Source organism: Phyllobates terribilis, unplaced genomic scaffold (genome assembly GCF_046119375.1).
Source record: "Phyllobates terribilis strain yellow unplaced genomic scaffold, ASM4611937v1 Scaffold_3__8_contigs__length_932513732, whole genome shotgun sequence".
NCBI classification, from domain to species: domain Eukaryota; kingdom Metazoa; phylum Chordata; class Amphibia; order Anura; family Dendrobatidae; genus Phyllobates; species Phyllobates terribilis.
In genome coordinates this window covers 192,542,130-192,556,114 of record NW_027362763.1, presented here as the reverse complement: position 1 = coordinate 192,556,114, position 13,985 = coordinate 192,542,130, and the positions used below count along the sequence as shown (strand labels likewise).

The 13,985-nt window shown below is 37.9% G+C and overlaps 1 protein-coding gene across 1 annotated transcript in view; it reads left to right on the top strand.

Moving 5' to 3' along the window:
• Window positions 1–2,360: 2,360 nt before the first annotated feature.
• Window positions 2,361–13,985, top strand: part of LOC141259026 (thiamine transporter 2-like) — a 47,849-nt gene continuing 36,224 nt past the window's right edge. Inside the window, exon 1 of the mRNA XM_073674428.1 lies at window positions 2,361–2,594. Within this exon, the coding sequence (XP_073530529.1) occupies window positions 2,445–2,594 (150 nt within the window). The 5' untranslated portion in view covers window positions 2,361–2,444. The remainder of the gene's footprint in view (window positions 2,595–13,985) is intronic.

Below are 13,985 nucleotides of genomic sequence, written 5' to 3'. Positions count from 1 at the left end.
TTATTTGTTACAAATGGAGAGGTGCTGGTAGTGATAGCTTTGTGATCTAGAATCAGTGTGGTGGAGTTATGAACTGTGTCCATGTAGTGGGTCATAAATTCAGGTGTTAAATTGAGTCCCATTGTCAAATAGTTGAACATCCTAGTCATTTTGAATTCCCAGATTTTCCACTCTCTGTCCTTAGAATGATCTTTCAGTATTAAGACTTTTAAATCTGTCAAACAGTGTCCAGGTCCTGAGAAATGTTTTCCCACAGGCGTGTGCAGTTCATTCTAATTTGTGTGCCTGAGCAGGCACACATTGATTGACAGAAGTCGCTTTGGAGCTCTGTCTCAATTTTATCCACAGCTTTGCACATAATGACACTTGTACATGGCCACATGTACATGTTCAGTATTTGGTCAGTATTTTACATCAGTATTTGTAAGTCAAAATCAGGAGTGGAACAATCAGAGGAAAAGTATAATAGAAACACGTCATCACCACTTATTATTATTATTATTTATTATTATAGCGCCATTTATTCCATGGCACTTTACATGTGAAGAAGGGGTATACATACAAGAACAATTACAATAATCTTGAACACAATGTGACGGCGACTGGTACAGGAGGAGCGAGGACCCTGCCCGCGAGAGCTCACAGTCTACAAGGGGTGGGTGAGGATACAATAGGTGAGGGTAGAGCTGGTCGTGCAGCATTATTTGTGGAGTGGTGGTTACTGCAGGTTGTAGGCTTGTCGGACGAGGTGGGTCTTCAGGCTCTTTTTGAAGGTTTCCACGGTCGACGAGAGTCTGATGTGTTGGGGTAGAGAGTTCCAGAGTAGAGGGGAAGCACGGGAGAAATCTTGTATACGATTGTGGGAGGAGGAGATTAGACACTTGTTTGTTTTACTTACTCATATAGCGCCATTAATTCCACAGCACTGTACATACATTATTATCACTGTCCCCTTTGGGGCCCGTAAGCTAGATTCTCTATCAGTATGTCTTGGGTGATCAATAAGTGGAACAGGCGGCCACGAGAGGTAGTGACTAGTGAGTTCTGCTTCAATGAAAGTGTTCAAACAGAGGGTGGACAGACATCTGTCTGAGATGGTTTAGTGAATCCTGCATTAATCAGTGGGTTGGACATGATGACCCTGGAGGTCCCTTCCAACTCTAACATTCTATAATGTGTTTGGGAGGAAACCCACATAAACACAGGGAGAACATACAAACTCCTTGTAGATGATGTCTTTGGTGGGATTTTAACCCAGGACCCCAGCGATGCAAGGCTACAGTGCTAACGACTGAGCCTGTTCTGCATTTTTCACCCACTCCTGGTTTTGGCTTACAAATACTGAGGTAAAATACTGACCAAATACTCAACATGTGAACGTGGCCTTCAGGAGCCATTCGGGAGCACAAAGAAGATTAAGGAATCCTGGAAGTAATTATATAGCCCCAACAGAGCCCTGATTTTAACAGTAACAAGTCTGCCTGGGATTATATGAAGGGACAGAAGGATTTGTACAAGCGACATCCACAGATCAGTGGTTAGTACTCCAAGATGTTTGGAACAACCTCCCTGCTGACTTTCTTCAACAAACTTCTGCAAGTGTAAGTGTACCTTGAAGAATTGATGCTGTTTTGAAAGCAAATATTAATTTTATTTAGATTTATCTTTTGTTCAATCACTTTGCAGTTTGTTAATGGATTAAAAATAAACTATTAACATTATTATTTTTGAAAGCATTCTTACTTTGCAGCATTTTTTCCACACCTGCCTAGAACTTTTGCACAGTACAGTATTTTGGAATAATAATAAATTCCTCAATTGAATTTATTTAAATAAAATGTTTCTGTGCTGAGATAATCTTATATATGTGCCCCTGCTGTGTACTGTGTAATGGCTGTGTCTGACCGTGCAGGAACATGGTCTGATCATATCACATCTCCTGGGCAGGGGGGGGGGGGAGCAAAAGAGAACATTACAGCAGGGGGTCACAAATGATTCTTTCTTTTAAGTAAAACATTGTTTAAAAACAGGCAGAGAGAGATTTTACCTCACAAAAAGAATCACCTGTGTTCTCGTGCTGTAATGTCTGTATACTCTTTTCCATCCTCCCCTGTACAGGAGATGTGGTATGATCAGACCATGTTCCTGTACGGTCAGACACAGCCATTACACAGTACACAGCAGGGGCACATTTATAAGATTATCTCAGCACAGGAACATTTTATTGAAACACATCCAATTGTGGAAGTTGTTTTTATTCCAAGATCTATTGATTAAAATGAACTTTCGTTCCTGGGAAAATCCTTAATCCTCGCTCCATTGTGTTTCCTCACTCCTCCCACGTGATGCATGACAATGTACTTTAACCTCAGCCCCAGCAGAGAGCAGATTACTGACTACTGAGAAACTGAAGCTTTAACTCAACTGTGACTCAAGATTCAGTTATGGGAATATGCACAAAATTAGGAAATGATAGCTGGAAGTACCCAACTATCCTCCTTTGCATATATGGATTTTTTACCTACATGAGACCCTCGGAGCCTTTCCTCACCCCTTATCTAACTGGACCTGTACACAATCTCACAATTGAGCAGGTAAGTGAAGAAGTCAGTCTGTTGCTAGCAACAGATTCATTACTTGTGACAATTTATTTTTGGTTTCAGTCCAATAAAGCAAACAAAACAATGGTAAGAAGTATATCTGTTATCTTGGAGCCTGGAGCAAATAAAGGTAAATCTCATCATATTACAGCTGCTCATCCTTATCCATATAGCCAAAATGACATATGCTTCAGAAATATGTATATAGTGTATAGTGCAACATCTAAGGTAAAGCAGAAAAAAATGTAACAATTGGTACAATTGTTAATGCATGTGTGTATATATATATATATATATATATATATATATATGTGTATGTGTGTATATATATATGTGTATATATATATGTATATATATATATGTGTATATATATATGTGTATGTGTATATATATATATATATATATATACACATACACACACGTGTATATATATATATATATATTACATACACGCACACACACACACATATATATACAGTGCATTGTGAAAGTATTTGGCCCCCTTGAACTTTTCTACCTTTTGCCACATTTCTGGCTTCAAACATAAAGATATAAAATTCTAATTTTTTTGTGAAGAATCAACAACAAGTGGGAGACAATCGTGAAGTGGAACGAAATTTATTGGATATTTTAAACTTTTTTTAAAAAATAGCTTTTATTGTGTAAAAGCGCCAAAACATAGAAAAACGATATAAATGTGGTACCGCTGTAAAAGTACTGACCCGAAGAATAAAGCTACCTTATCAATTTTACCACACGTGGGACAGAATAAAAAAATAATTAAAAAAAACAATTCCTGAATTGTTAATTTTTGTTTATTCTGCCTCCCAAAAATTGGAATAGAAAGCGATCAAAAAATGTCACATGCCTGAAAATGGTACAACTAAAACATCAACTCGTCCCGCAAAAAACAAGCCATCACATGACTCTGTAGGCCGAAATATGGAAAAATTATAGCTCTCAAAATATGGCGGTGCAAAAACTAGTCTTTGCAAAAAAATGCGCCTTTTAATGTGACAGCTGTCAATCATAAAAAACTATACAAATCTGATATCTCTGTAAGTGCATCGACCCGAAGAATAAAGTCGTCTAATCACTTATACCACACGAGGAACAGTGTAAAAAATAAACTCTAGGGTTGGGGTTAAATTGGGGATGGGGTTATATTAGGGTTGGGGTTGTGTTGGGATTATGATTTTTTTCAAAAGTAAAGAAAAAAAAAATGATAACAATATGGCAACTAGTGTTGAGCGCAAGTGCTCGCCACTTGAGTTCGCATCGGGTGCTCGGGTATGCACCAAGTATCGCGGGTGCTCGAGTGACATGCTCTCTCTGCCTCATATGCTTCGTGGCCAAAAAAAAACTCGCTGGGATTGCCTGCCATGCACGAGCAATCCCCGCATGATTTTTTTGGATGTCTAACAACCGTGAAACATGTGGGGCGGGGGCTCGAGCATGTCACTCGAGCATCTGCGATACATGATGCAAACTCAAGTAGCGAGCACTTGCACTCAAAACTAATGATAACTTATTCAATATGATGACCTAATGTTATCAATTTCTGTGTCATACCTCTGGGTTCAAAATGTTCATTATACCCCTTGATAAAATCCTTGAGGGGTCTAGATTCCAAAATGGGGTCACTTGTGGGGGGTTTCCACTATTTAGACACATCAGGGGCTCTCCAAACGCGACATGGCATCTGCTCTCAATTCCAGACAATTTTGGTTCAAAAAGTCACACAGTGCTCCTTCCCTTCTGAACCCTGCTGTGCGTCCAAACTGTGTTTTTTCCCAACATATGGGGTATCGACATACTCAGGAGAAATTGCACAAAAGTTTTTGGGGTCCATTTTCTCCTCTTACCCTTGTGAAAATAAAAATTTAAATGCTAAAACATAATTTTTGTGGAAAAAGTTTGATTTTTATTTTCACGGCTCCATGTTATAAACTTCTGTGAAGCACCTGGGGGTTCAGGGTGCTCACCACACACCTAGATAAGTTCCTTGAGGGGTCTAGTTTCCAAAATGGTGTCACTTGTGGGAGGTTTCCACTGTTCAGGCACATCAGGGGCTCCCCAAACGCAACATCGCGTCCGCTAATTATTAAAGCAAATTTTACATTCAAAATGTCAAATGGCGCTCCTTCTCTTTCGAGCCCTGCCGTGCGCCAAAACAGTGATTTACCCCCACATATGAGGTATCGGTGTGCTCTATTGAAATTGCGCAACAAATTTTGGAGTCCATTTTTTCCTGTTACCCTTGCAAAAATAAAAAAATTGAGGTCTAAAGTAACATTATTGTGAAAAAAGTTAAATGTTCATTTTTTATAAGTCAGGTCGTTCCGGATGCGGCAATACCAAATACGTGTACTTTTATTGTTTTGTTTTTCATAATATTTATTTATAGGTACAATATATATTTTTTTAGATTATATTTTCACTTTCTGATTCTTTGTTTTACTTGTACACATTGTCCCACTATGGGACTTTCACTTTTTTAACCCAGATCGCCTGTATAGCACAGAGATGCTGCAGCAGCATTTCTATGTTATGCAGGCTGCAGCCCTGCACACACAAGTAAGGTGGACCACACACTGAGTGCGATCTACCTAATGTCCTGTACGTATAATGTCAGAAAGGGGTTAAGAGACCAAGTGCCCAAACTGCTATCCAAAACCCACTTATTTATCTCAAAGTGCAAACACTGCAATTTAATCTGAATACTGAGGGTTTTAGTTTAGAGAAAACAACTTGTACATCAACATCTTAAAACGTCTTAAAAGAAAAATACAATAACAGAGCTTTCAATAATACAAATAATGTTTCATTGAAAGGTTAAAGTTTGCATTTAGCATACTTCTCTTGAAGGTATTGTGTCATACACACGTGGTCAAAATTGTTGGTGGCCCTCGTTTAATGAAAGAAAAACCCACAATGGTCACAGAAATAGCTTGAATCTGACAAAAGTAATAATAACTTAAAAATCTATGAAAATGAACAAATGAAAGTCAGACATTGCTTTTCAACCCTGCTTCTACAGAATTATTAAAAAAAATAAATTCATGAAATAGGCCTGGACAGAAATGATGGTACCCCTGAACATAATGTGATAAAAGGGATATGTTAAATCAAGTTGTGTCCACTAATTAGCATCACAGGTGTCTACAATCTTGTAATCAGTCAGTGGGCCTGTATATACGCCTAAAACTACTCACTGTGCTCTTTGGTGACATGGACTCAACATGGACCAGAGGAAGCAAAGGAAAGAGTTGTCTCAGGAGATTAGAAAGAAAATTATAGACAAGCATGTTAAAGGTTATAAGACCATCTCCAAGCAGCTTGATGTTCCTGTGACTATAGTTGCACATATTATTAAGAAATTTAAGATCCATGGGACTGTAGCCAACCTCCCTGCATGTGACCGCAGGAGGAAAATTGATGACAAATCAAAGAGACGGATAATACCAATGGCAACAAAAGAGCCCATGATAACTTCTAAAGAGATTAAAGGTGAACTTCAAGCTCAAGGAACATCTGTGTCAGATCGCATCATCCATCGCAGTTTGATCCAAAGTGGACTTCATGGGAGACAACCAAGGAGAACACCATTGTTGAAAAAAATCATAAAAAAAACAGACTGGAATTGCCAAACTACTTGTTGACAAGCCACAAAGCTTCTGGGAGAATGTCCTATGGACAGATGAGACAAAAATAGAAGTTTTTGGCAAGGCACATCAGCTCTATGTTCACAGACAGAAAAATGAAACATATCAAGAAAAGAACACTGTCCCTACTGTGAAACATGATGGAGGCTCTGTTATGTTCTGGTGCTGCTTTGCTGCATCTGGCACAGGGTGTCTTGAATCTGTGCAGGGTAGAATGAAATCTCAAGACTATCAAGGGATTCTACAGAGAAATGTGCTGCCCAGTGTCAGAAAGCTTGGTCTCAGTCGCAGGTCATGGGTCTTGCAACAGGATAATGACCCAAATTCACAGCTAAAAACACCCAAGAATGGCTAAGATGAAAACATTGGACTACTCTGAGTGGGCCTTCTATGAGCCCTGACCTAAATCCTATTGAGCATCTTTGGAAAGAGCTGAAACATGCCGTCTGGAAAAGGCAACCTTCTAACACGAGACAACTGGAGCAGTTTTCTCATGAGGAGTGGGCCAAAATACCTGTCGAGAGGTGCAGAAGTCTCATTGACAGTTACAGGAATCGTTTGATTGCAGTGATTGCCTCAAAAGGTTGTTCAACAAAATATTAAGTTAAGAAGAGAACCATCGTTTCTGTCCAGGCCTATTTCATGAGTTTAATTTTTTTTTTAATTCTGTGGAAGCAGGGTTGAAAAGAAATGTCTGACTTTCATTTGTTCATTTTCATAGATTTTTAATTTATTATTACTTTTGTCAGATTCAAGTTATTTCTGTGACCATTGTGGTTTTTTTTTTTATTAAACGAGGGGTACCAACAATTTTGACCACATGTGTAGGTGCTGTTCGGAAGGCACTGTGTTATGGGTACTCTCGAGAAGGCATTGTACACTGACTCCTTGGCTCCAGCACAAATCACATTGGTGGTCTACGTCTAGACAGGGAACAATAACTTCTCATTCTTAGGCCAGTTGACTACTGAGGCTTGTTACAGGGCATCAGCAGAAGCACATCTGATGATGTTTTGTTCCAGTCACCTGTCTTAGTGGTCAGGTGGCCAAAGAATGGGACATCATTGCTTTCTGTCCTGCTAGAGACCCAGGGGTGGGGAACTTTTTTTCTGACAAGGGTCAGCAAATGAAAATGTGGCTGAAGAAAAAAGTTAATAAATAAAAAACAATTAAACCAGTAAATATAATTTTGCATTAAAAATAATTTAAAAAAAAAGCAAAACCTACAAAAGACAAAAAAATATCTCATACCCTACCATCATTATATATAAATGTAAAGCAAAGTCGCATAATAAATATAGGGTACTTAGTGAATTATTTTTGATCAAAAAAAGTATACAAGCCGTCCCACCAGCGGCAAGGTGACCCTAAATTGGGACGGTACCTACACTGTCTATATTAAAAACCTTACTGTATATCAAAGTTGAAGTAATGCATATAAAAGGGTAGACAAATAGGACCGAGTCCCAACTTCAGACCACCCAGGCCCGTGGTAAGCTACATATATGCTAATCAGCTCAACAAAGGGGATGCCACACCCTTAATTTGCACAGAATGCAAACAAGACAAAAAACCAAGCAATGTGAACTGAGGTCTAAGATGGTACACATGCAAGAAATAGGAGCATGTTCACACTAGCAAAAAGAAGCAAAACCTACAAAAGACAAAAAATATATCTCATACCCTACCATCATTATATATAAATGTAAAGCAAAGTTGAATATTAAATATAGGGTACTTAGTGAACTATTTTTGATCAATATAATCAATAATTATTAATACAAAAATAAAAATTGCGTCACTTTCCCTTTAAACTCACAGCACTTCCTTAATTGCTTCATCCAGAATTCATACAGTCACACTGTCCTCCTACTACATATATGTAAATAAAGGCCTAGTATAACAAGTTTTTAAAGCTGCACTTGACCTAATTTTGACTATTCATTATTTCCACCCTATGTAACTTACCACATTGCATACTTTCTGATGAGCTCAGTTATTTATTACAGGTTGTAAACCTTACACACAGTATAGGACATTTTTGTTCAACAGATAACACTTGGAAATAAAATAAAAATGTCTTCCTAGATAAAGGACCATATACTGAGAACTTAGCTGCAATTACTCACCAATATTACATAATTATTCACATATTGCTGAAATTGCAATTTGTTTTATACATTTGCTGCCATTAATCTTTGTTTGGGTAACACTACAATATATTTTTTGTAACCACTTCATAATAGGGAGCATTGGGGAGCCTGGCGAGTGTAGCTAATGCCATAATCCTTATACCGGTTTCGCACATCCGTGTTTCTCATGCTCCGCACACTGAATAAAATGTAAGGACTGGCTGTGGATCTAATGACCGGAATTTAACAGCCTTATACATGTCTATGAGGCTGTCGAATTATGGTCAAGAGATCTGCAGCCAGTCTATGCTGCATTGTAGTCAAAGTACGGACCGCGGATGTGTGAATCTAGCTTAAAAAGGACTTTCATGAATTTGAGCATTTTAAACTGACCACATCATGGAATAGTGGCTGCAGAACTGAGTAAACTGTAGATTTTATTTTATTTCTCCCCTGTTGTGGAGATATGAACTTCTAAAGTTTAGGTAATAACTTATGTTGAAGTTCAGCTGGGTGTTACCACATAGATTTGTACCTGGGGGCGTGTACTTCTTCCCCTGCATGAGGTTGACCAATTATAAGCAGGCAGCATCATGCAGAGGAGGAAAGAACATGCACTCCTTTTCTTCACTAATCTCTGCCGCTAATATGTAGAGATATAGAAGAACTGAGTCACATATCATTACAAACCCTTCTCGATCCCATCATATGGCAGTCAGTGCTAGGGGAGGGTGAGAGCTGACAGCACTGCGAAATAAGATCTGGAAGAGTTTGTAATGATGCATAATCCACTTCTGCTGTATCTCTACAAAAAAGCACAGATCAGTGAGGAGGATAAATCCTTCTTTCCCCAGCATACAGCGGCCTGTACAAATCTCTGGTAACGTCCATTTGAACCATAAAATAAATTATAGCTTAAACTTTACAAACTAATATCTCTGCAATGAATAGGAGAAATTCAAAAAAGAAAAACTACGTTTCAATCAGCTCTGCAGCCACTATTCCATGATGTGGCCAGTTTAGCATGCTCAAACTGGTGAAAGGTCCTCTTTAAGGTTTTATGCATGCAGCGGAAGTTTGTATTTATGCATACCGCCATAGGGATATTCAACTTAATCTATAGAAATAACATTTTAGATTTTATTTCCTAACAATGGTGGAAGCTCCTATGGTGCCAAGCAATTTCTGATGACAACCTACCCTCAAAAACACCATGTCATATTTTATTTGGAAAAGGAAAAAAACTCTAATGGCTACCAAACTAGAAAGGAGAATTAAGTTATGAAATATAAGAGGTTACAACTACCAGTCTTGGCAAATATTGTGTAGATTGCATATATAAAACAAGCCATTATTAGCCTAAACTTTACAACTTATTTCAGCTCAGTCTGGGATCCAATTACTTTGCTTCACACTCAAATTTATAAAACAGCCTGACACATATTAGATTTTCAGCAGTATTAAGGAATATCATTATGGCCTAGAATGTGATAGGAAAAAAAAATCAGGTTGTCATTAAATAGTGACTAAACTTTTTCTTTAGTTTTTGATCAGTTTTTGTAGAGTTATGAAGCTTGGTGATGTGCTTCATTATGTTTTTTGCTGCTTTCTATTTTTATAAATATATTCTGCTGAAAGTACTGGTATATCTGCCTAGCTCATACTGTCTTAATAGCTGATTTGAACTGTAGATCTAGCTAAATTCATACTCCTATGTGAGCTTCTCTGTTCCTCTCTCCCAAGTTGAGACACTAATTACAAAAGCACTCTCACTCTCTGCCCATGCAGGAAGTGTGCACAGAAGTTCAGACAGATAGACCTTGCTAGACCTGCAGTTCATGTCAGCTACTAAGGGGTAACGTCTCTCGTTGTATAGCGTGACATGCCAGTGTAAGGAGACTTATAGGCTACACACCTAAACACATGTCTACAAATTGAGATTCTGGTTTGGCTTTTATCCTAAGTCTTGTGGCAAGGCTTGTTAAAGAGTCGCTATTGACTTCTAGGATTGCTACTTCCAAAAGGTGGCACCAGAGTTCAAGTCCTCTTCTTCTCTGAAGAGGCAATTTGCATGGTAAGCTACTAAAATAGCATGAACTTGACAGATAAGTCAACACTTTCAGAATGGCACTAAAGCTAGAAGGAAGCAAAATAAAGTATAGTACACAGATTCAAAATGTTACAAAGGCTGTATTATGGGCTCGTCTAATTCTCTAAATTTGTATGAGCTACACGATCCGAAGACGATGGCGCAGCACACAGGACTTGCTGGATGGCATGAGAATCAGTGAGGACCAAGACAGTAGAGAAAAGCAGCAAGATGGGCAGAAAAGTGGAGCAGGAAACACCAGAAGATGCAAAGCCAGGAGTGTGGATATACACAAGAACTGTAAATGTATAGTCAGTACAGTACTGTACTTGCAGCAAAAAATGGTTAGGTTAAATACAGAGTTATATGCTCTCAGTAGACAGATGGTCTTTAACAGGGACGTAGGCCATCAGCAAACAAATAGTTAACCACAGGCAGCAGTGATGAACTGACACACTGCATACTTGCTTGCAGAGAAGATAAAAAAAACAGTTGTGACAGTGTAGTAGTGTGAACAGCATGAAAGAAGAGTTTGTTACGCTTACAACAGATGAAAGGTTAGCTATAGGTGAGAGCTACGAAGTATGGTAAATGCAGATAGTTGATAAAGAAAAAGGAGTTTGCTGAAGAGATGATTGGCTAGGTGAGAGAAATGGATGATGAGGCAAACTTCAAAAGCACAGGGAAACTCAATACAAAGCTAACTGAATACTTAAACAACATATAGCTGTTTAACTCTGCCTTAAAAGACCTTCAGTCATGATGAAAAAGTGGTTGTCGGGTTACAACAGTAATCCAATGGAGACAGCTGAATAATGGGCTGATCAATAATTGAGTGAAAAGAATTACTCTTTGGAAAATGAAGAGCTACAACTGCAGATGTGTTTGGAATGATACAAAGTTCAGCTCTGCTGTACTGTGTTAGTTGGAATCACACACAGCTCTGCAGTGAGATCAGGAGAACAGACTGTCAGTCATTACGTGTCTCACACTGATATCATCCCTTTCATTTAAAATAAGCTCTGAAGGCAAATCCTCACATAGATAAGTGTCCGGCCCATAGATCTTAACAGCTTATTTACATATTGAGAATAACGTGGATTTCTCTGGAAAAAGATATTGGATCATAGATACTAATGTATCATTTTATTCAACTTTCTATGACCTCCATGCCCGTATAGACGGCTTAGGAGGGTTGATCCTTCTGATATTCCCTTTAAGAATATCAAAATATCTTCCGATTTAGAACCACCCTAAATTCCAATCAAGATCAACGATAAATTATTTATGGAATGGTATAATAAAAGGATACACTCTTTGAGTTATTTATTGAAAGTGAACCTAGAAACTGGTTGGAGTTCATTATCTGAGTTAATTTTAGAATATCATCTAACGCCCACTGTCTCCAATATTCTAGGATGAAATACTCATTCATGTGTAAACTCAATATTGTTTCTGAAGACGGATGGGAAAATCAATTTATCTATAAAAGGACCATCAGCTTTGTTTCCCACAATATACTATAGTTAGTGTATGGAAAAATGCATAAGGTATTTTTAGAATGTCAACAAGAAACCTTCTAAATAAATGGTGCTGTCTACCGAATGATCGAGAAGCTGGAGCTAAAATCAAACAAGGCTGGATAAGTTTTCAAAAAGCACCGTAATGTGTTGGCCTAAATGAAGAGTGGCACTGGTAACAGAGCAGGAATTACTAGTGTCCTGTATGATACAGTATCTCTAAAACACATGCTGGCAACTTTCCATTATTGGGAAAAAGGTGAAAATAGCATGAACCAGTTCAAATACTCATCTTTACTAATACATGGCGTACTGCTACTGGCCAAAAATGGTTTACTTTATTAATCTTTAAACCAATCAATATCTATAGGAAACATCTTGGACCAAATTCGAACATCTGAGCACAAAGAATGATTAGAAAAAAAAAAGAGAAGCAATGGAAATGCCTTTACTAACAGACCTTGCTCACATGATGACATATCATGGCTTCTTTCATGTTGACATCTTGGCATTTGCAGAAACAAAAGCCAGAAGTGGATTTAGAATGGAAGAAAATTATACTTCTTCTATCTATATATACTTTACCTTGTATTGGTTTTCAACTTCAGTACATGATGTTTTTTTCTACATTCCTGAGTATATATTAGAATAAGTGTGAAGAAAGGAACAGGGCTAATTATGCTTCGCAATTGACTCTAATGAATAACTCATTAATTATTACTCAATGCAGGAAACATTTAACTAAAGTAAAGTAAATAAACATGTCTGGATCCAATACATCAGCAAGTGGAAATTTAATAAAGCATCTGTGACATCCAGTGTGTGTGTTCATACCAAGTAGAATAATTTCAGATTTTTTTCTGCATTTTTTCCACCTGTAATGTCACCCATAATCTGTACAATTCAATTCAATTAAATCTTTTTGAGTGGAAAAAGAAAATCAAATAACTAAAATAATGTTGCTGCATAAATATGCACACCCTTTAACTAATACCTGCTCGGGCATCTTCTGTGTACAGCGCTCTCATCAGGTCACCCACAGATTTTCTATTGGATTCAGGTCTAGGATCTGGCTGGGCCATTCCTAAACTGATCTTCTTTTGGCAAAGCCATTATTTTGTTGATTTAGAGGTATACTTAGGATCGTTTCCATGCTATAAGGTGAAATTCTCCTTGAAGGTTTGATGAAAAATCGACTATTTGGAAATGTTCTTTATTTCCTTCAATGTGACTAAAGCCTCAGTTCCGCTGCAAAAACATCTCTGAAGTATAATGCCGCCCCCACCAATGCTTTACTGAAGGTATGGTGTTCTTTTGGCAATGAGCAGTGTTGGCTTTGTGCCAAATATACTTTCTGTAATTATATGAAAAAAAAGTTCAAGCTTGGTCTCATCAGACCATAACACAATTTTTCATACGCTTTTTTCAGACGTGATTTAGGTTTTGGCAAAAAAATAGCTGAGCTTGGATGTTTTTCTTTGTAAGAAAAGTATTCAGTCTTGACACTCTACCCCACAGGCCAGACGTATGAAGAATATGGGAGATTGTTCACATGCAGTACACAACCAGTACTTGCCAGAAATTCCTGCAGCTCCTTTAATGTTGCTGTAGGCCTCTTGGCAGCCTCCTAGACCAATTTTATTCTCATCTTGTCATCAATTTTGAGGGATGTCTAATTATAGGTAATGTCACAGTAGTATCAAATTTAAGCTACAGTCTTCACAGTGTTACATGGAATATCTAATGCCTTGGAAAAAAAAATCTACCCTTCTCCTGACTAATCACTTTCATCCTTTAGCTGTCTTATAAGCTTTTGCTGTAAAATGCAACTAAGAAAATGTCAGTTAAATCCTAATAGAACAGCTAAATGTTACATGGGGTTGATTGGAATCAGTGTAAATGATGGCAGCGGGGTACTGACCACTATCTAACATACGTTTATATGTGATTGGCTAATTGTGAACAAAACCACATCCCCA